General features: G+C 54.3%; 1 protein-coding gene and 1 long non-coding RNA gene across 7 annotated transcripts in view; one reads left to right on the top strand and one right to left on the bottom strand.

Annotated features, from left to right (window-relative positions):
• Positions 1-21,552, bottom strand: part of PRKCZ (protein kinase C zeta) — a 103,141-nt gene that overhangs the window by 9,766 nt on the left and 71,823 nt on the right. For 2 of the 6 annotated variants that reach the window (XM_081488381.1, XM_081488382.1), the window contains exons 5-10: positions 18,152-18,237; positions 12,255-12,386; positions 11,598-11,679; positions 10,229-10,281; positions 9,006-9,194; positions 5,557-5,654 (exon numbers count right to left, since the gene is read on the bottom strand). In XM_081488381.1, coding sequence (XP_081344507.1) covers positions 5,557-5,654; positions 9,006-9,194; positions 10,229-10,281; positions 11,598-11,679; positions 12,255-12,386; positions 18,152-18,237 — 640 coding nt within the window. Of the gene's footprint in view, positions 1-5,556; positions 5,655-9,005; positions 9,195-10,228; positions 10,308-11,597; positions 11,680-11,793; positions 11,943-12,254; positions 12,387-18,151; positions 18,238-21,552 lie in introns of those variants that run through there. The other 4 variants (XM_081488383.1, XM_081488384.1, XM_081488386.1 and 1 more) reach the window with 4 other exon arrangements.
• Positions 12,073-16,912, top strand: LOC145505694 (uncharacterized). Its single transcript, XR_014053213.1, has 5 exons — positions 12,073-12,147; positions 12,271-12,404; positions 15,614-15,753; positions 16,192-16,355; positions 16,650-16,912. It is a non-coding gene; the product is annotated as an uncharacterized LOC145505694 (long non-coding RNA).

Genomic DNA, 21,552 nt, shown 5'->3' with positions numbered 1-21,552 from the left:
CGTGGACAGAAAGAAGTGCCATCCCAGCGCTGGAGACAGACACCAACATGAGGCCTCGGGGAGCAGAAGAGATGTTTAAAAACCGAGAAAAGTAGGAGCAATGGTGGCTTCCTTTCTGGATCCGCAGGAAAGCCTATAACGGGGATTTCAACAGAAGCCATGTGACTGGCGTGAACACAGAGGCACACTTGGCTGGTCTGTGACTGTCGCCTGGGGCCTAGGGTCTCAGGTAAGTTGCTGATCAAGGAATTCATTTAATCTGCAACATGGATCAGCTACAACAACAGGGCAGAGTGGGTTCTTTTTTCTTTTTTGGCCATGCCATGTGGCATGTGGGTTCCCAGTTCCCTGATGTTTTTTTCCTTCTACAGATAAACATTAACACTACTTTCACACTTAAAAAAAAATGTATATTGGAGTCTAGTTGACTTACGATGTTGTCTTAGTTTGGGTGTACTACCTTCAACATTTGTTTGGAGCAAATCCCCCAAGAGCCGCCAGGGGCTGATTCACTCTGATGATGATGCTTCAAGTGACTCAGATAAGCTGGCTGCTGTGACAAACACCCCAATGTCCATGGCTGAGCACAGCCAAGGGCCCATCTCTGGGTTCCACAACTGGGGCTCTGCCCGTGAGCCTCAGATTGCATGGCATGGTTGGCACATGTGTGATGCCAAGACAGGAAAGAAGCCTCCCCCAGGGCCGAGACAGCAGGTCACATTTCCTTATTACTTGACTAAGTGTGCAGAATATAGTAAAAACTCGCAAAACAGGATTCATCAAGAGCTGGAGACAGAAAGGGGCATAACCACCACAGTCTACTCCTGGGCCAGAGACCAGGGCAGGAGCCAGGCTGCAGAGTGGGGACCAGAGATGCTACCCACCCAACCCCTCACCCAGGATAAACCTGGAATGCCGGCTCCTCTGAGTGTCGAGGGTGCCAGGGGCAGAGGCAGGAGAGGACCACCCGAGACGCTTTCCTTGTCTCAGGGCCAAGTCAGGCCAGCCTCCCTCCCCTATGGGATAGATCACCAGCCTCTCTCAGAGGGGACGCAGATGACATGGGACAGTGCTGAGATCAAGAGTAAGGCCAACAGCATCTGACCACACCCACTCCCCAACCCGTGTCTGTCGATAAGGCTTTACTGGAACACTGCCTGCGTCTGTCTGCACCCCAGTGAGTAGTTGTCACAGAGACCACGTGGCCCTCAAAGGTGATACTACTATCTGGTCTTCCGAGAAAAAGTGCTGACCTCCGGTATAAAAATACAACAAGAACACAGTTGTCACAACTCTCACAAAATGTCAGGCACTCTTCTAGGCACACCTGTGTATGAAACTTAACCCAAGAACCGTACAGTAGGTTCTAGGAGTTTCCTTATTTTACAGACAGGGACATTGAGATGCTGGGAGGTCAAGTAATTTTCCCAGGACCACAGTTACTGTCTATGAGATCTGATACTGGGTGACTTGGAGGAATCCAGAACCCACACCTGGCGCCCCACCTCCAGTTATAGACTCCCCAGTCACAGGGTGGCCACCCCCGTTCCCTTGGAGCTAGGGGACAGAAGAAAGGAACAGAGAAAAGCAGACAAGGGCCTGGGCTTCTGATGATGAAGGACAGACAAGAAAGGAGGTCAAAAGCCAAAGGGGCATCTCAGGATGGACCAGCCTTGTTCCCAAAGAAAACACAGATCAGAAACGCTAGGCGACCCCTGGATCCACGTGGTCAGAACCTAGTCCCTGACTCAGAAGGATGCTCACATGATCCTGCTTGCTCACTGTGAGCAAGCAGACCTGACAGAGACCACGGCTCAGGGACAGACACTGAAAGAGTGGAAACTGAAGACGCCAGCTCAGAGAAACCTCCTCCTGGATGAGAGGACAAACTAGCCCTCACCTCCCCGTAAAGGATGTGTGCCCAACACACCACCCAACACACGTCCAAGTTCCAGGGCAAGTGCGGCTGGGCTGAGTCCAGCTCAAATGCAGGTGCTCTCACATGTGAAGGATGCCTGGAATGTGAACTGCACATTCACAGGAGACATGCCTGATGATGAAATCAGGCAAAATAGGAGAGACCAAAACAGCGAAGCAGCTGCAGAAGGACAGTGAGGATATTACTACCTGCTGCTGCTGCTGCTAAGTCACTTCAGTCATATCCGACTCTGTGCAACCCCACAGACGCAGCCCACCAGGCTCCCCCATCCCTGGGATTCTCCAGGGAAGAATACTGGAGTGGGTTGCCATTTCCTTCTCCAGTGCGTGAAAGTGAAAAGTGAAAGTGAAGTTGCTCAGTCCTGTCCGACTCCTAGCGACCCCATGGACTGCAGCCTACCAGGCTCCTCCGTCCATGGGATTTTCCAGGCAAGAGTACTGGAGTGGGTTGCCGTTTCCTTCTCCTATCACTACCTAGAAAATGTGAAAAGTACAGCTAGCAAAACTGGGCAGCAGGGAAGCCACCTTCTGATACACCCTTCTCCCCACGTGCACCCTCATGCTGGGACTCTAGCCCATGGGGTCGGGGCGGCACCTGAACCATTTCAGGGGATCTACATGGAGAACAGAGGCTGACGTGGCTCCGCCCACACCTACTGTCACTCAGCACCCCGCTTTCTGTTCTTGGTTTAAATTATGACAGGAACAAATGCTCTACCTTTTGAAAGTACCATGACTCATGCTCCTAGGGAGGGGGCACCTGCCCTCTCAAGGTCAAAGCTGATTCCTGTCGGGTTCATAGCCTCTTGTGCAGGTTCTTGAATCACGGCAGCCGGTGTGTCCCGTGAGCACCTCTGCCATCTCCAGGGCCCCCAGGAACAAGTTCTCCCCAACCCCCGTCAGGAGTAGGTGATCAGGCTGGGCCCTGGGTCTGCTCACTGCAGGCCCACCTGCTCCCCTTCTGGTAACTGCTCATGAGAAGCTGGGCCTTATTCACCAGGTTTTTGCTGCTGGGATCCCACAGGCACAGCTCAGCTTGAGCAGGTGTCCACTGTTTGGCAGCACTGCAAGGACTCAGTGGGCCCCTGGTCCCATGGCAGGTGCTCAGGGGCGACAACTCATGAGGAGCCTGGAGGAGGTGGTGCAGTGGCCGGCAGGTGCCCCAGCCACATCCCCACAGCTGTCCTGAATGCCCTAGGCCTCACTGCCCCCTGCAGTGTCCACTCTGGTCTGCGTGGGGGTCCTGGTGGCTGCACTTGTCAGATGCTTTCCGACTCGGTGGGTTCCGACTCGGTGGGTTCTGTGCCAACAATGCCATCCACAGACTTGCAAAGGAGGTCTGCCTGGTGCAGACCCCTCCTGGCCCCCCAGCCAGCTCTGCACTGGGCGTTTGTCCATCCCAAGGTCCCCGTCAGCTGACACAGGCAGGACCCGGAACTCCTGTGGACATGTCATGACCTCTTACTATTTTCTCATTAATTAGAGAGTTACACGAACTCTGACACATGCTCACTGTGCCTTTTTACCAAGAACATGACTGTACTTACAGAATCATCCTTTAACACTGTGACTGCCCAAGAGGTGCCAGGATCAACCAACTGCTCAGAGCATGAGAACAGCCCACCTGGCCCAGTTCTTAGGGAGTTCACATTGAGGGGCTGGGTCCAAGCAGGGACCGAGAAACAGCCCAGGAAAGACACATGCCCCAACCATCCAGGTTTCAGGTGCTTCTAGAGGTTACTGCTGGGTTCTGTAACATTAGAGGCAAGAAAACTAGACATGGACGATAACCACTCCAGGGTGCCTCCCGGCTCTGGTGCTGAAGGCTCTACACGAGTCTTCTCATGGCGGTCTGGAAAGGTGGTATCATGCGCACCTGTATTGTGGGGATCACACAGGGGTGATCCTAACTTTAATGCACCTGGGAGCATGTGAACCGGAGGGCTGCCAAGGCATGAGCTCTGAAGGTGCTGTGCTCCCAGCAACAAAGCTGAAAATGAGGCTGAAATATCTGACCCGTCTGTCCACACTCTTCATGTTCCGTGTAGTAAAGTTAACAGAACATCACAGCGAAACCCATTTTGGAATCCATTTAGGAAGAGTGAAGTCAGGAGGATGCCATCCCTAGGGTCTGTCCCATATCCCAGAGACCGGTCAGGGCCAAACAGAGGGCGTGGAAAGTACACCAGACACAAGTGCTGGGCTCTCCATGCACCCTGGGTTGGGGAAGAGGTTGTGAGGAAAGGGCTGCACAGCAAAAATGGACAGACTGGGGTGGAGCCTGGTCGCAGGGCCTCATCCACACACCTAGGAGCCTGGATGTTTCCCAGAAGCAATTGGGAAAGTGGTCAGGATCAGATGTTTCAGATCTGTGTTTTCAAACATGGCTCAGTTTCTGCGTGGGGGAACTGACAACCTGGTGCCCCAGGGACTGGATGCCCTGAGAGGCTGTGGCCAGGATTCAGGGAGAGGAAAGGGAGGAGGCTGAGACCCTCTCAGGAGGCAGAATCACTGAGCTTGGGGCCGGGGCCGGGGGACAACTGCAGAGCTGGGGAAAGGCCAGTTCTGTGGGAACAGTGGGGTGGAGATGGAGGAGGTGAGGGGGCATACGGGGGCGGGGGGTGACTCATTGCTCGTTACGGGGGACCCTGAGCAGAGACAGTGAGCACAGCAGGGCTGAGACCGCCCTGCTGCACGGTGACTCCAGTGGAGTCACCGGCTCCCTGCGCTGAGGCAAACCCTCCTCAAAGAGTGAGCTTGCCTCACGTGATCACGTTGCAGAAACACCGCATCTTCCCTGGACACCTGATGCTTACTGGGAGCCTGGGATTTGGCACGTGTTAGGTAGAGGTGCCTACATGACTCACCTAGTAAACCTCAGGTTTCACAATTCCTTCCAGAGGAATTCAAGGAATCCTATAGGACCCCATGCGGAGGGACTCCGGGCAGTGCGTGCTCGGGTTCCTCCCAACTTTACCTTGAGCATCTTTGCCTTTTGCCAATTTTGCTTTATACCCTTTCCCAGCAATAAGTCTCAGCCTTGAATTCGACAATGTGTTAAGTCCTGTGAGTTCTCCTAAGTCACCGAACCTGGGGGCGAGCCCTGAGGACTCTGACCCAGAACACGGTAATTTTTCAAATAAAACAAATTGTGTGAGTTCAAGTCATCTGGCCAAGAAAATTCCAAATTGAGTATATGCTGAATATCATAGACCAGTAGTTCCAACCATTTTAAAGCAGAAATCTAACATATACAAAGTTTTTAAGTGAAGTTCCTGGTGTTTATTACTTTATTCCACTATCAGTGAGACCCACAAGCACAGAGACAGACCTCCCACTCACAGGTCCACACCAGCACCCAATTCCATGCTTGTATCCCATGGAGTGGGTTGTGCTCAATAAATATTTTGTAAATAGAATGAAAGAATTTAGCTTCATTTGTATGAAATTCAAGTCATATGACACCAGCTGAAAACAAAGTTAAGTGATGAACCAAAAAGCCCCCACACTTGCAAACGGGAGGGCCCCGCGGATGAGAGCAGAAACCTCACGCCAACTCAGCCTCTCCGCAGTTCAGACTAGAGAGCAGCAGAATCCCAGAAACACCCCTTATCTTACCGACTTGTTGTCTGGAAGCAGGAGTGTAAGCCGACCAGGAAAGGGTTACTGGATGCCTGCTCAAACACGTGCTTCTCTGTTTGTACCCAGTCAATATCCTGAAATAGAAGCCAGGGAGTGTGAATACTTCACAGACATCCTGAGGAAGGGGAGGCAAGAGAGGAGGGGGAGACAATGCAGAGAGGAAAGAAAATGCCCACTAAGACATTCTCCATCCCCACCATTGTCCCCGTTACCATCTGCCACCTTCACTGTCATCACCACCATCATCACCATCATTGTCATCACCATCATCCTCACCATCACTATCAACACTATCACCATCACCACCACCATCCTCACCACCATCCTTACCATTATCACCATCACTATCATCAACACTATCCTCACCATCACCACCACCATCATCATCCCCATCATCACCACCTTGACCACCATCTCCATCCCCACCATCATCACTATCATCTCCATTACCTTTACCATCATTACCACCACAATCACCATCTCTATTACCATCAGGATCATTACTCATCAGCTATCACCATCATCATTTACCACCATTTCTACCAAAGCAATCACTAAAGCCACCATCACCAGCTGTGAGTTGGCCTCATGTGTTGCCCATGGTGCCGTAGAAGGTTTGTATTATCATCTCCACTTAAGATGGGAGGAACAGAGTGTGGAGGATTCCCCACATCCCACACTCATCTCCCAAGCACCAGCTCCCACAACAGGACCGTCTCCCTCACAGTCCACGCTGAAACCTGGAGAAAAGTCAGCTTGACAGTCCCAGCTTTGGTTCCATTCCAACCAGAGAAGAATAGCTGCATGAGGCCCAGGCCCACAGATTCCCTAAGTTAAACCCCTTCTTTCAGGGAAAGTGAAAGGGAATGAGATGTGTTGAGAGTAGCCTGCCTTCCCCAAAGGTATCTGGGAAAAATTAGCAAACTCTCAGTGAGCACACATTTGGAGGGCCAAAGATCTTCTGGGTTCCTCATCCTAAGCTGGGTCCTGATCCCTCTGACCTCCAACCCCGAGGAGACCCTCTGGAAGGAATGGCTTCATCTGACCAGCCCTACCCACCCCAGCTTTGCCTGCTCATGTGATGGCTACCTGGCGTCTCCACTCAGAGTCTCAAGTGCAAAGCCACCCTTGGACACAACTTTCAACCATCCCTATCTGTTCGCTAAGGCGCCTGGCCACCCAGGTGCTCAGGAAGGAAATCTTAGTGGGTACATGATACCCCCTCCCCCACACAGAGGCCAAGCCCCCCGGTCTGCCTTCCTCCCACCTGCTGGACTCCTCAGGCTGTTGTAACAAAATGCCATAGACTGCTGGGCTTTAATAATCCAGATTACATCCTCTTGCTGTTTTAAGGCAGAAGCCTGAGCTCAGGTGTGGGCAGGGCCATGCTCTTGCCCAGGTCCCCATGAAGGGTCCTTCCTGCACCTCCAGGGGCCTCTGGCTCCTCTCTGCCTTCCTCATAACAGTTTCACTGTGTTTTTCCTTCTTTCTGTCTCAAATCTTTCCCTGCCTTTCTCTAAAAGGACACTTGTCTGGAGAAGGAAATGGCAACCCACTCCAGTATTCTTGCCTGGAAAATCCCATGGACAGAGGAGCTGTCCACGGGGCCTACAGTCCATGGGGTCACAAAGAGTCGGACATGACTGAGAGACTTCACTTTCACTTTCTTTTACATGATTGTAAGTGTCTTGAGATTAAGGCCATGCCTTTATCTTTAGACCTGTATAATGCCTATAACTCAGTAAATGTTTAATTGATAATACATGTCTGAATTATTTTGAGTTTACTCAAGCATTTCATTGTATCCTTAAATTTGCATCTCATTCAAAAAAAAATAAAAATAAAAGGACACTTGTCCCTGGATTTAGGGCCCCTCCAGATAATCTAGCACGACCATCCCAGGATCCGTAATCACTTCTCGTCAAATAAGGTCCTGCTCACAGGTTCCGGGGATCAGATGCGGGCCACCCCTTAGTCCACCGACCAGGGCCCAGGGCCGGGGCCATAGGATGGCAGAGTCTCACAAATGCACACAGCTGGCCCATCTGCCAGCTCCTAGTGTCTCATTCTCCTGAGACCACCTCAAAGTCCAGGCTCCAGCCCTAGCCCTGGCTATGTGATGATGCCAGGATCAACCACAGCAGTAACCCTCCTTGGAGACCTCTCCTCTCAGCCTTCTAGAAACCAGCCCCCCCTCCCCAAGACACCATCAACCCTCCAGCCAGCTGTGTACTGGGCAGGGACTTGGAATCACCTTGCAAGGCTGTGACCAGCAGTGAAGATGCCGGCTGAGCCTCACACCTCCCCGGGGCTCCACTTCCTCAGCTGAGAGGCAGGGTTGCACCAGCTCAGTTGTGAGCTTAGCACTGGGGGCTGGCAGCCAGCTGCGTGGTGTGTGCACTGCACAAATGCACTTGCCGGGAGGGCAGGTAGGGACTTGGTGAAGCCCTGGCTCTGCCCTCTGAGCTGCGAGCCTGGGCAGCCCTCCCATGGCCCTCAATCCACGTGTATCAAGTCGTCTCACAGTGACATCATCACTGCTCCCTCTGAAGTCACTCTCTGCTTCTAAGGGATGTAACCCCCATTCAGGGGGCAAAGAATAGATCAAAGTACACAAAACCAAGAAGCCCATGAAAAGGTGCTGAATGCCTGTCAAAGCCACTAAATACCCGCTAGGACAGTGATAATCAAAAAATAGAACACAGCCAGTATCGGCAAGAATGGGCAGAAGTGGGACCCTCATGCGTTGCTGGTGGGAACGTAAAACAACACAGGGGAAGACGGTTCAGTTGTTCCTCAGAGTGAAACACAAGATGACCCTACAACCTGGCAGTCCCCTCCCGGGTGAACACCCAGAGGAGTGAAAACAGGGACTCAGACAGCCACACAGACGTTCACGGCAGCCGGAAATGGAGACAAGCCATGTGCTCATCAGGGACGGACACACACGCCAAATGGGGCCTGTCCACAGAACGGAACACGACTGAGGCCTAGAAAAGAAAGAGGAGGTGCCGCACCTCGACACACTTGGATGGACCGTGAGAATGAGATGCTCCTTCAGAGAAGCCAGACATAGAAGGTCCCACAGCGCATGGTTCCATTTACATGCAGCATCCAGACCAGGCAAATGCACAGAGACAGAAGCAGCCGAGCAGCTGTGGGGCCGGAAGAGACTGGGGAGGGACTGCTCACGGGGAGGAAATGCCGTGGGCTGAGCGGTAGCAAGGGTTACCCAATACTGTGAATGCGCTAAAAGTCACTAAACTGCACACTGGAAAGCGGTAAAAGCGCACATTTTGTTCTGTGTGCTTACCTGCACACAGAGGAGCAGGCAGGGAGACCTGGCGTGCTGCAGGCCGCGTGTCGCAGAGCTGGACGTGACTTGGCAACTGAACAACAACAACAGGGAACAGATGCAGTCTCACCTCGTCGTCATGGACCAGCTCCTTCTTCACCACCTTCATGGCGTAGACCTGGTCATTCTTCTTCAGCCGCACCAGCAGGACCTTGGCGTAGCTCCCGCGCCCGATGACCCTGATCAGGTCGAAGTCCTGCAGCCCGAGCCCCTGAGATATCTTGATCCCGTCCATCCCATCGATGACTGGCTTGAGGTCCTGATGGGGGTGGACAAGATGGGAGGGAACAGGAGGGGACTCATCATCACCCATGCCCTCCCCACCCAGGAGCAGACCCCTAAAGCTTCTGATGGAAGGAGCAGAGATCCAGGAGCCATCACCAGTCACAGGTGGCCCCTCTGTGAGCCAGGAGGGATGCTCAGGGCCAGCCTGCCCTGACTGCTGAGGAGGTGACCATGGGCTCACACACCCCAGGGGCGTCAGTGCTGGGACCAGGAGCTCACCTGGCCCTCCCCAGGGGGCACAAAGCATAACCTGCTAATGCCTCAGGAGACCCGCCACAGCAAGTGTCACTAGAAGTGACAATCGATGGCAGGGAAAGGCCACATAAGCACATGCGCCCCTCCTGAGGACTCTCTGAAGAGGGTTCTGTGCTGGAAGAAAGGTAACTAAGTGCTCCTGACTCATTCCAGACACAGATGACCAGGGAGAAAGAGCTCAAGTCCAGAGGGGACGAGGACCTTGGGAAAGGCGTGGCCTCGCCAGGTGCAGCCGTTCTCGGAGGTTCTGTGGATGAAAGCTCCAGCTAGAACCGCCCTAGTAAGGGACCAAACTTCTCGAGCCTCATTTATTACCCAGAGTGATACTGTGATGTTGCGGTTGGTAATACAAAGTCCCTAATTGTTCAAGGGCCCCATTCCTGGCACAGAGCTCCTAACCCCAGGGGGTTCCGGGTGCAAAGAGCCAGCAAAGAGTCCCTTTGTCATGTTAACGAAGCGCCTTGAGGGAAGCCTCTAGGTCACCTGAGGGTGTGGCTGGTTGCCAGGGGAACCAGCCCTGGGATTAGAGGGTCAGTCCCACCTCCTGTTCCACGATTGCCTCTGTGCTTAAACATCTCAAAGACTTCTCAAATCTGTGACCCCGATGCCTCGGTGTATGCAATCCCTGATGCCCATCAGGCTGCATCTCCCCGGACACTCCTAGTTCACCTTTAAGTTCCCACAGTGGCCCCAGAAATGAGCTGACAGACCTCTATAACAGACACAGACACCGACGAGCCATTTTCTACTCACCTCAGAATCATCTTTAATGTTGTCATGTTTCCGGGTTGAAGAAATATAAGCAACTGGTGAAGAGGAAGAAAAAGGCGGGGGGGGGGGGCGGGTCACAGGCATCGACAGGGATGTGGCCCAGGACCCAGGGACCCCCACGACCTCTGCCCCTGTGTGGACACGCAATGCCAGGCCAGGCCAGGCCACCTGGTGCTCAGGGGGAAGGCCTGGAGCAGCTACTTCTGCCTCAACTAGAGACTTGGGAGAACACAGTTTCCAGAGCCCACCCCCACCTGCTGACTCTCAGCTTCTGGGGCCGAGGCCTGAGAATCTGCATTTGTGACAAATTTCCCTCATGGTTCTTCTAAAAGTGAGTGGGCAGAAGGGTTTGATGTCGAGCCTTCCAGTCTCTATTCTCAAGGTGTGCAGATGGATGGGTAGACAGGTGGGCAGGTGGATGGATGGTGGGTGGGTGGTGTGTAGATGGTGGGGGTGGGTGGAGAGTGGGTGGATGTGTGTAGACGGTGGGTGGGTGGTGCGTGGATGTGTGTACAAGGTGGGGGTGGGTGGAAAGCGGGTAGATATGTGTAGATGGTGGGTGGGTGGGTGAATGGTAGATGTGTGGATGGCGGGTAGGTGGGTGGTAGGTGGATGTGTGTGGATGGGTGGAGAGTGGGTAGATATGTATAGATGGTGGATGGGTGGATGTATGTGGATGGTGGGTAGATGGGTGGTGGGTGGATGTGTGTAGATGGTGGGTAAGTGGGTGAATGGTGGGTGTGTGTGGATGGTGGGTGTGTGGAGAGTGACTGGACTTGTGTAGATGGTGGGTGGTGGTTGGGAGTCTCCTTTACATGAGGTGCTGTACTACTTTGTGCTCCGTGGCCTCATGTCACCCCTGGGGAAGGAACAGTGTTTATCAAGTGAGGCCTAGGCCCTCGTACACCCTTGTGACCATGCACAGAGCTGCAGAAGCTCAGAGCAGGGCCATCAGTCCAAATGGAATCAAAATTGCTCTCTGAATGCTTCTCAGCAGTAAAAAAAAAACAAAAACCAAAAAACTCTCCACAACCAAAAATAAAAACCTACTGAAACCCAAGAACTATGCAATAGTGGGCATGGCAGGCCTTTCCAGACACACGTATCTGTGGTGGCCGCTGCACTAGTGCCTCCTAGAGCTCCTAAGGTTGGAACAGAGGGAACCCCACCCCCCACCCCGACTCCCACAGGCAGCAGCACAGAGATGTGGGCGCCCAGGGCAGGCCAGCCAGCCCACCCCTGCTCTGGAGAGCCTGCCCCAGCCCTTCAGCGAGCGGCCATGCTCACAGGCCCTGGCTTGGGAGAGAGGAGGATCTAGAAAGGGTTCCGGGGGTGGGAGCAGCAGCCCTACTTCCATCGCTCTCCTCGGAGGGAAGGTCCACGTCGTCACTCTTGTCGTCCACTGCAGGCTCCTGGGAAGGCATGACGGAATCCTGCAGAGAGACAGGCAGAGTGACCAGGCAGCACCACACGGGGCTTCTGGAGACACTGCGTGACTGGGAGTCACCTGTCACATACACTGTGACATCACAACACATGTCATTCACCTGTTACAGCGTCGCCCTAAACATGGCAAGATGAGCACTGAAATTACCTGCGTTTCCACAGGCAGAGGTGGCTGCTCAGCCCTCAGGCTCCACCCTTCCAGCAGGTGCTTATAAAATGTCTCTTTTCACATAGTAAGCTTAGTCCCCTCAGCCCTGCCCTCAATGCACAGCGGCCGCAGTCAGGCCCGGCTCCAGGTTCCACGGCTGACATCATAATCGAGGCAGCTCCCTATTGGTGGACCCTGGGGCCCCAAGAGTGCTGAGTGGCTCCTGGGGCTTGAGAATGGGGCCCGAACCAACTGCTGACCCGGGCCGTCACTCTGCAGCCCCTATGTCACCCCCTCTTCTCGTCTTGTGGGTAGCAGGGACGGGGTTAGGATCCCAACTGGGCAGGGGGAGGCCGAGGGTCCCCAGGGGCAGCAGTGTGGACTGCACCCCAGCTGGCTGAGGTGTCCACTCACCATATGCCTGCTGCAGGTCAGTGGGACGAGCACGTAGCAGCGCTTATGGACCAGCAGTTTGCAGTGGATGCACCTGTAGCCCTGCCTCGCGAGGCCCCATATCCTCTCGCTGCACTGGCCACAGTACGCTCTCTGCGTGGACAAGAACAGGTACCGTCAGCCAGGCCTGGTGCCCCGTGGTTCCTCCATACCAAGGGGACACGCTGCCCTGTAACAACACGCAGCCGGGCCTGTGCCCCCATGGTCCCTCCACACTGAGGGGACATGCAGCCAGGCCAGAAAGAGGCCCTGTAGCCTCTTCACACCTGGTACCAGGCCCCACCAAGCCCCGGCTTGGGTCTGTCTCAAGGTTGGGGGAACCAAGGCCCCGAGGGGCTGGGGCTATGCTCCCATAGGCCCTTGTTGGCAGGTAACGAGACCCCTCCATGGGCAGTGCCTCCTTGCCTGCAGGACCTGGAGCAGGGTTCCAAATCCAGCCTGGCTGTGCTCAGAACAGCCGAGGGGCCCTGCCTGAGTGGAGTGACCCAGGTAAGAAGGTCATGGGGGAGCCTGACCACTGCATGACCCTCGTCCAAACCGACATGACCCCTGCATGACAACCACAGAGGTGACCATGCCTGGCAACTGAATGCATCTGGATTCTGAACTGCTCTGGGGCTCCATGCGATTCAGTTCAGTTCAGTTGCTCAGTCGTGTCCAACTCTTTGCGACCCCATGGACTGCAGTACGCCAGGCTTCCCTGTCCATCACCAACTACCGGAGTTTGCTCAAACTCATGTCCATTGAATCAGTGATGCCATCCAACCATCTCATCCTCTGTCGTCCCTTCTCCTCCTGCCTTCAATCTTGCCCAGCATCAGGATCTTTTCCAATGAGTCAGTTCTTTGCATCAGGTGGCCAAGGTATTGGAGTATCAGCTTCAGCATCAGTCCTTCCAATGAATATTCAGGGCTGATTTCCTTTAGGATTGACTGGCTGGATCTCCTTGTTGTCCAAGGGACTCTCAAGAGTCTTCAACACCACAGTGCCTTTTAGTGTTTGAGTGTCTCCTGCAGAGGTACAGGTCAGCAGTGGCCTGCGACAGGGGCAGAGATTCTGGGTGCGGTATAAGCCGTCTTGGAGGAGGTTGCCATTAACCCCTCCATAGAGCCGCCAGAACCTACACAGGACTAGGGAAATAGACTCTTGGAGGGCACAAACAAAATCTTGTGCACTCCAGGACCCTGGGCAAAGGAGCAGTTACCCCACAAGAGACTGAACCAGACTTGCCTGTGAGTGTCCATGTTAGTACTAGTCCACCCTAGTATTTTTCTCAGCATTTAAAAAAGATTTTAAATGGTCAATCTTTGTTCCTCTTGGTTATAAACACTTGAAACTCATGATCATGACTGGCTTGTTTGGTGAGGTTTTTGTAATTTTGGAAATCACAAAATGCAAAGATGAGTGTGTCCAGAAGTGGGGTCACCCACTCACCACTTGGAGCCCAAGTCGTCTCCTTGGTTACATGGTGTCCGTACGTTGCCAGGCTCCTGCTTGCTTCTGTTCCAGCCATATCTCATTTACATGTTTTACCCTCTTTTGCCATTTTTAACAAATTTCTTTCCTTCAAGAAAGTCTCAAATTACTCCTGGAGAATAGAAAGGATGCACTGTACCAGCGCTGAGCAGAGCGAATCTTCCCTAAGAGTGGGCCAAAGGTGCAGGACTGGCTACTGGTGGCCAGTGGGCACAAGGAGCTCATTTCCCCCCAGGAAGGAGCCTCTCCCCCACAAAGAGCATGTACATCTCAGTCACAGCCACATGGCCAGCACCTGGGATGGTGCCCAGCACACAGTGGGAGCCCAGCAAAGCTCTGCTGAAGACAAGTCCATGCATGCACACACATGTGTGCGTGCACACATACACACACCCCACTGCTTTCAACTTCAGGAAAAGAAGCATGTATCCAAGTCCCCCATGCTGCCAGAGTTGTACTGCCCCAAGGAGGCAAAAACGGGTGATGGGGCTCTCTCTGGGAATGGCCCAAGAGACAGTGGATGGCCGCGAAGGCCAGATGGGAGGCCAACCACAGGGTCACCCCTCCTGAGAGCTCTAACTCTGTCCAGTCCAGTTTAATACTGGCACTGGCACCTCCGCCCAGAAGGGTGACTGCTCATGAGCAAATCCAGGATTCAAGGAGGGAGGGTCAAGTCCGAGACTGCTTTCACCCCTGTTTCTAGCCCTGCTCCGTCAGCATTCATGGAACCACTAAAAAAATTCACGTCTTTGGGGACTTCCCTGGCAGTCTAAGAATCTGTCTTGCAACGCAGCAGACGCAGGTTCGATCCCTGGTCAGGGAACCAAGATCCCGCAAGCTGTGTGGCATAGCCAAAAAGGAGTAATAATAATAAATATAAATAAATATAAAATATAAAAAAAAATTAATTAAATAATAAAAATAATGAAAAATAAGGCTTCATCTCTCAGAAAATCATGTGAATTAACAGACTGATGGGTGAACGTATTTTTCAGTCTGTCTCATGTGCTGCCTGGCCGGCCCCCTGCTCATGTTTTCAGTCATCAACCTCTGGGGTGGCTCTCACATGGTCACACTGACTGCAGAGTTGTGCAGCTGTGACAGAGACTGCATGACTCACAAAGCTTGAAACATTTACTCTCTGGCCGTTTGCAGGGGAGGTTTTCTCAGCTCGAAAAGCCCAGGAGAAATCCTCGACCAGCAAGGCCAGCCCTGCCGGTGTCTTCACCCAGGTCTCCCCGCCTGCCTCTCACTCCATAGTGTCCCTCCCCGCAGGACTCTCTGCTCATAATAAAGGCTGCAGTTCCTGACCCATCCACCCAGCCAGTCCTGCAGCACAGGTGGCCCATGTGCCACTAGCAGAGGCCCCTCCTGTTGCCCCAGGATGGGAAGGGGCGTATACAGAGCCGAGGCGCAAACCCCTGCACTGAGGGGTTAAGGACAGGGGTTCTCACAGCAGAGGGAGGGTGCTCAGATGCTGCCCACCTGGAAAGTGATATGGCCACTCCTCTAGGATGGACTCACTGCAGGGACAGCAGGACAGGGCACCTTAGAGCCACCGAGCTTTTCCCCAACTGCTTTCCAGAAAGCAGGGGTCTGGGTGTGCACCCCTGGAAGTTCGAGGACTGTCATTGTGTAAACAGCAGCCCGGGGTGCTGGCAGCTCTGAACGTCCTGCGTTTTTCTGGTCACCAACAAAGTCAGGGCGCCTGCATTCATGTGCAGTGACCACTCTTGTTCTAACTCACCACTCACACCCTTGCCCGACTTCTGACTTGGGCATTTAGCAAAAGGCCAGAACTCTTTGGTACTAAACACACATACTGTCTTGGTCTCTTATTCCAGGTTTTGCTACAAACATCTTCTCTGCGTGTTTCGTGATCAACATTTGGGGGCTAGACGCCCGGCAAGTGCCTGTGGCTGAGTCTGAAGACCCACTCCCCCTGCTCCCCCCTGCCAGGTTTCTCCAGAGACCCACAGCATTTGTAGGTTTTGATTCTATTTGTGTGTGTGTGTGTGTGGCATTGCATGGTTTGTGGGATCTCAGTTGCAAACTGGGCCATGCCAGTGAACACCTTCCCTGATGATCCACCCCAACTCACTCTGCTGTGAATCCAGCCCTGGACAGGCCCTCCCCACTGACCCATACTCAACCAGTATCTCCCTGGGATGGACTGGATGACCCTTCACCCTTACAGGAGACTCTTGAGCCCTGGGTCCCAGGGCCAGGCCCTGACCACTTCTGTCCCACAGACTGGGGGTCCCTGTCAGCCCCCTTGTGCTTCCTGTTCTGGGGTGGACGCTGCCCCCTCTCCTCTCTCTGCAAGTCCCTGGCTGAGCCTCTCTTTGCTTGAGAAGATCAACTGTGTCCAGTGAAGGGAGCTCCAGCCTGGGAGGCTGACAGCCCTTGCTTTTGTCCTTAGGTCACCAGCAAAGATGGAGAGACATGATCTCCTTCGTCGGCTTGTCCCTGTGAGCCCTGCTGAGCCACAGAGCCAAGCGTGCGGCTCCCGAGACATGTGGAGTGACTGCCCAGTGAACACAGGTGGATGGTGTGGCCTCCAGACGTGGAGTCTGGGGACCCCAGGTGGGAAACCAGCCTGGGGATGAATGGCAACATGCCCACTTCCCCACCTGTGAACAGCCAGCTCCCGAAAGGCTGGGGGTATCAGGGTTGGCTCCCCACTTAGCCTCCTGGTGTTGGTTAGAAGCCTGTCAGTGCTCAGGGGAGAGCAGATGGGAGAGGGCTAGAGTGGGTACCCTCACCCCAAATTCCTTCTCTTCCTTGGGGAGGAAAAGCCTTGCTCACAATTTTGGGGAGGGGGTGGCAGAAGTGCCAGGCTCTGCATCCGATGAACAGAGAAATGCGTTTTCCTCCTAGAACCTGTAGGCAGGAGAGGCTAGGCCCCTCCGAGCAGCCTTGCCAAGTGGGTGGGCTTCATCGTGAGCCAGTGAGTCACTTTGTCAAGAAGGGCATGAGTGGTTCCCTGAGGTCCTTCAGGGTGGCCTGGCCCATCTGCCTGAGACCATCTCTGGCCAGAACTGAGCTGGTGCCCAGAGGCACAGGAGAGAAGCTGCCTGGCCACAGGCTGGTCTGTCATCTGTTTCTTAAATAAACACGGGAGGGCAGGCAGTGGTACCTCACGTCCTGGGGGCTGGAAGCTTCGATTTCTCCAGGTGTCACACTGTCTGTCTGGGTGGTTCACCGCAGTCTCACGTCCACACCCATCGGGTGGCCCATCATCCCTGCAGCCCCCGGCCTCTGTCCACACTCAGTGATGCCCAGCCTCCCCACGGTATCTGATGCCCCAAGGACCTGTGTCCTCCTGCCATTGGCGGGTGTCCCAGGGCCCTCCTTCCTGACAGACACGCTTTATTCATTTCTCCCTCGCTCCTGACACAGCCCCCGGGGCCTCCTTGGCTGACTTTCCTCCAATCATTCATTACAGTGAACGACAAACTGCCATGCTGTGAGTGTGCCCACTGAGTGCCAGGGGCAGGGACCAGCCTTCAGGGCAGGGTGCCCGGCATGCATGGGGCCCCGGGTCAGCAGGTGCTCGGCTACTGTATGGGACTCAGTGGTGTCCCCCAAACTCATGTCCACCCAGAAATGAGGTCAGATTGGGTCCTCGTCATGACTGGCATCCCGGGGGTGAGAAGTGGGGGGTTGGGGTGGGGTGCAGAGACAGGAGGCGGCAGAGGCTGGAGGGCTATGCTCCCAGTCCAGGGCCTCTGAGGATGCCAGCAACCCTAGAAGCTACACACAGGCAGGAAGGACTCTCCCCGAGAGCAGCCCGGCCCTGAGAGCAGTCCTTGTTTTGGACTTCAGACACCAGACCGACCTTCTAAGTGCCTAGCCTGTGGCGCTCTGCGTGGGCAGCCCCGGGGCAGGCGGTCTTCAGCCTCTGCAGGCACCTCCCTTTCCACGTGGCAACAGGACAATGACAAAGCCACGCGAGCCCCGTGGTCTCTACAGGACACAGAGCAGCATGAGGAGAAACAACATACGTGTAGCTATAAAGCCTTCAGAGCGAGCTGGGCAGCGGGGCCAGGGGCTGGAGGGTCGTATCGGGCCCTGGGCTTCACAGGACAGCCTTGCAACCAGCAGGGGAAACTGTGCAGTAACACATGCATCCTGGTTACGGGACAAATCCAGGGTCCCTTCTGAATGCCCATGGAGTCCCAGTGCCAGGACTAGGGTCACATGACAGGACACAGCACCTAGATGGGGGTCACATGACAGGGACACACAGGTCACGTTCGCCAGAAAAGACCTGAGCTGGCGCCTTGCCAGCTCAGGGAACTCGTGAAGGGCTTGTGGTCATCTAGAGCTGAGTGTGGAGCAAAGTCCGGTGTCTCCTCTTGGGGCAGGGGGGGACTCACCCTGTTAAAGCGCTTGGCCTGGAAGAGGTGGCCGTTGGCGCGGTACAGCTTCCGCCATCTTCTGGCTCCACGGCGGTAGATGGATTCTGGAAAGAACAGGAGAAGAGTGTAAAGAAATGGCCTCGGGGCTGCGAGCCCAGCTCTACCACATGGGAGGCGGTGGGGACAGGCCGCCAGTCTAGGTGGCCCAGGGCGGTGGCCAGGGAGCTGAGACACCAGCACCCTCGTAGCTGTTCCACACCGCCGGGTGAGGAGACGGTGCCCCGGATGACCCACAAGGACGGCAGTCTGCAGGGGGTCAGGCTGTGAGGCCACTGGGGCCTGTGTGCCCCCTACGGGCTTCCTGTCCACCCCCTTCCCTCTGGGCGTGAAAACCAGGTCCCGTTCCACATGGGGATGGGCTCCATGGGAGCTAAGGGCTCTCCGGACCTTTACACCCAATTGTCCAGCAAAGGACCCTGGCCGCTGGGAAGTCCACGGGCAGCCTGAGGCAGGCGTCCGGCCAGCACCTCCCCCGGCTCCCCTTCAAGAACAAACCTAGGGGCAGAAACAAAGCAAAACCAACCGCACACTTATGCTGAGTTGAAAGTCACCAAAAACATTCCCAGGTTCCCAACCTGCACCAGATTTGTGTGGAAGCAGCGGCTCATGAAACACGCCGAGCTACACGTATGACCAGGACAGGCAGTTTCATTCCTCCTCAAAAACATTTCCAACTTTGCTCCTTCCCAACGCTTTGAAAGTATGTGAAAACAAAATACTTGGGCTACAACGGGAAGCTTTGTGCTTTTACAGAGCTCCGTAGTAAAGGCGACTTTCATGAGAGTCAGGGAGCTGCCAGGAACATGCAGAAGTGGAAACTGTAACGGGGTGTTTTTAAAATAAGCAAATGACCAGCTCTGGCTGGAACCTGCAAAACCTGGTCACAGTGACTGCAAAACCAGCTTCCCTCCTGTTAAATGAGAGGTGAAGGGGGAAGCCGAGATACCAACACGCAGACAGAACGGGGCTCCCCCGCCTATCCTGACCTGGGCTCCAGGGGTTCCCTCTGAAGCCCCAGGGACCCTGCCTGATCACAGGGCGTGGCCCTCCCAGCCAGATCTGGGGGAAGTCTGGCCCCCGGCAGGTCCCTGCTGACGTCCACAGGGCTGACTGCCCTGTGTGTGGCGTTCACAACCCTCAGCCATCTCTGCACGTGGAGGGGTAAGGCACCGAGTGACAGACCCCGAGACGCAGAAAGAGCTGGGTTGTCAGGCGGGGACGCGGTAGCACAAGGCTCTGGCTCCTTCCAGTGTTCAGCACACGCACAAAACAAAAGCCTGAAAATGCATCCACAGGACACCCTTCACATTTCGGTAAAGCCACCCGAAATAAGAAACTCAAAGATGTCCAAGCAGAGTCCAAGGGAGCCCCCAGCAGACCAGAAAGCTAGAAAAGGAGACAGAACAAAGCCCTTCAGGACTCCTGGGTGTTGAGCAGGGCTAAGGGAACACGGGCGATGTCCCGTTGTCCACAGTGAGAGAAGCCGGGACCCCTGCTGTTGCGTCTTTCCTGATTACACGTGGAAGCCCTGACCGCCCCCGCCAAGCCCCTCTCCCCAGCCCCATGCATGGCTGTATTTGGAGGCGGAGCCCATAAGGAGGTCACTGAGTTCAGCAGTCATACGTGGGGCCCCCTAATAGGATCAGTATCCTCCTAAGAAAAGGAGGAGACATTCGATCTCTGTCTCCACTGCATGGGGACCCAGCTGGGGCAGTGTCTGTAAGTCACGAAGAGAGTGCTCACCAGGCCCCGACCCTGCCAGCACCCGGAGCTCAGCCATCCACCCCCAGACCCTGAGAAGTAAGGTCCTGTGGTCTCTGCTGCATCCAGTGTATTGTAACAGTGGCGCAAGCAGACCAGACACCTGCCTCACTTCACACACAAATCATCCCCTCAGTAGATAAGAACTGAGGGACTTCCCTGGTGGTCCAGTGGCTAAGACTCTGTGCTCCCAATGCAGGGGCTCAAGTTCGATTCCTGGTCAGGGAACTAGATCCCACATGACGCAACCAAGACCTGGTGCCAACACACAAATACATTCATCTAAAAAAAGATAAGGACTGAAACTAAGGGGCAAACTGACAAGTCTTAGAAGGAAACGTGGATGATCTTAATCAAAGGTGGAGGAAAACCCTGAAAACAAAAGGAGGAGAGGATGCAGGTTCACCCTAAGGCCGTGCGAGGCCAGACAAACCCCTGTCTCATTATCAGTGGTGCCACATGGGCTAATGATTCAGGATGTGGAAGGCATGCCCACAAGTCAATGAGGGACAACAGAAACAGGAACAGAAGACCAGTCTCCCGCAACCTCAAATACTGTCAAGGATCAGAGTAACCTGAAGTCGCCTGTCCTTCTGGGGGACCTTACCCATGGCCAGAATCAATGGTTGAGGGCACATGTACTTCCCTGGGACACAGCAGTCACACTGCTCCTAGACCAGTGCTTGAGAGGCCTCATATGTGGGCTCGCAGCCATCGGAGGATGTCTGCGGCCACCCAGGTCCAAGAGGACAGGTGACCTGTAGCGTGGCTGTCTGGGAGGACGCTCAGTCATAACCCGGCTTGAGCCACCCTTACCACACAAATGCATCTTCCAAAATCAAATCAAATTAAAAAATCAGTATAAAATCACAGGGGCTTCCCTAGCAGCTCAGTGGTAAAGAATCTGCCTGCCAATGCAGGAGACACGGACTTGATCCCTGATCCAGGAAGACCCCACATGCCGGGGAGCAGCTAAGCCTGTGCACTACAACTATTGAGCCTGTGCTCTAGAGCCCAGGAGCCTCAACTACCGAAGCCCGAGTGCCCCAGAGCCTGTGCTCCACAACAAGAGAAGCCACCGCAATGAGAAGCCTGTGCACCACAACTAGAGGGTAGACCCCGCTCACCACAACCAGAGAAAAGCCTGTGCAGCAACAAAGACCCAGCACAGCCAAAAATAAAAAAATAAATAAAATTTTTTAAAAATTATAAAATGACAGACTGACGTATATTAAATAGGCTCTGTAAAATGATGCCTGATATCAAACTAAAAGGGCTTGCCCGGTGGCTCAGACAGTAAAGAATCTGCACGCAATGCAGGAGACCTGGGCTCAACCCCTGAGTAGGGAAGATCCTATGGAGAAGGGAATGACAACCCACTCCAGTATTCACGCCTGGAGAATTCCATGGACAGAGGAGCCTGGAGGTCTACAGTACACAGGGTCAAACTAAAAACCAAGGAAATGGACAGTGTGATGTTTCAGGATGCATGTTCATAAAGGGAAATCATCCTAGTAAGTGGAAGACGGGGACAATGGGTCAGTGCTGGTCAGGTTGGCTGCTAGGGGCGTGCATGTCCACTCCACTGTATGTTTCAT

Source organism: Giraffa tippelskirchi, chromosome 5 (genome assembly GCF_054371585.1).
Source record: "Giraffa tippelskirchi isolate mGirTip1 chromosome 5, T2T-mGirTip1v1.2.pri, whole genome shotgun sequence".
In the NCBI taxonomy this organism is placed as follows: Eukaryota; Metazoa; Chordata; class Mammalia; order Artiodactyla; family Giraffidae; genus Giraffa; species Giraffa tippelskirchi.
The sequence above is the reverse complement of the archived record's forward strand: the minus strand, read 5'-3'. Positions and strand labels throughout refer to the sequence as shown.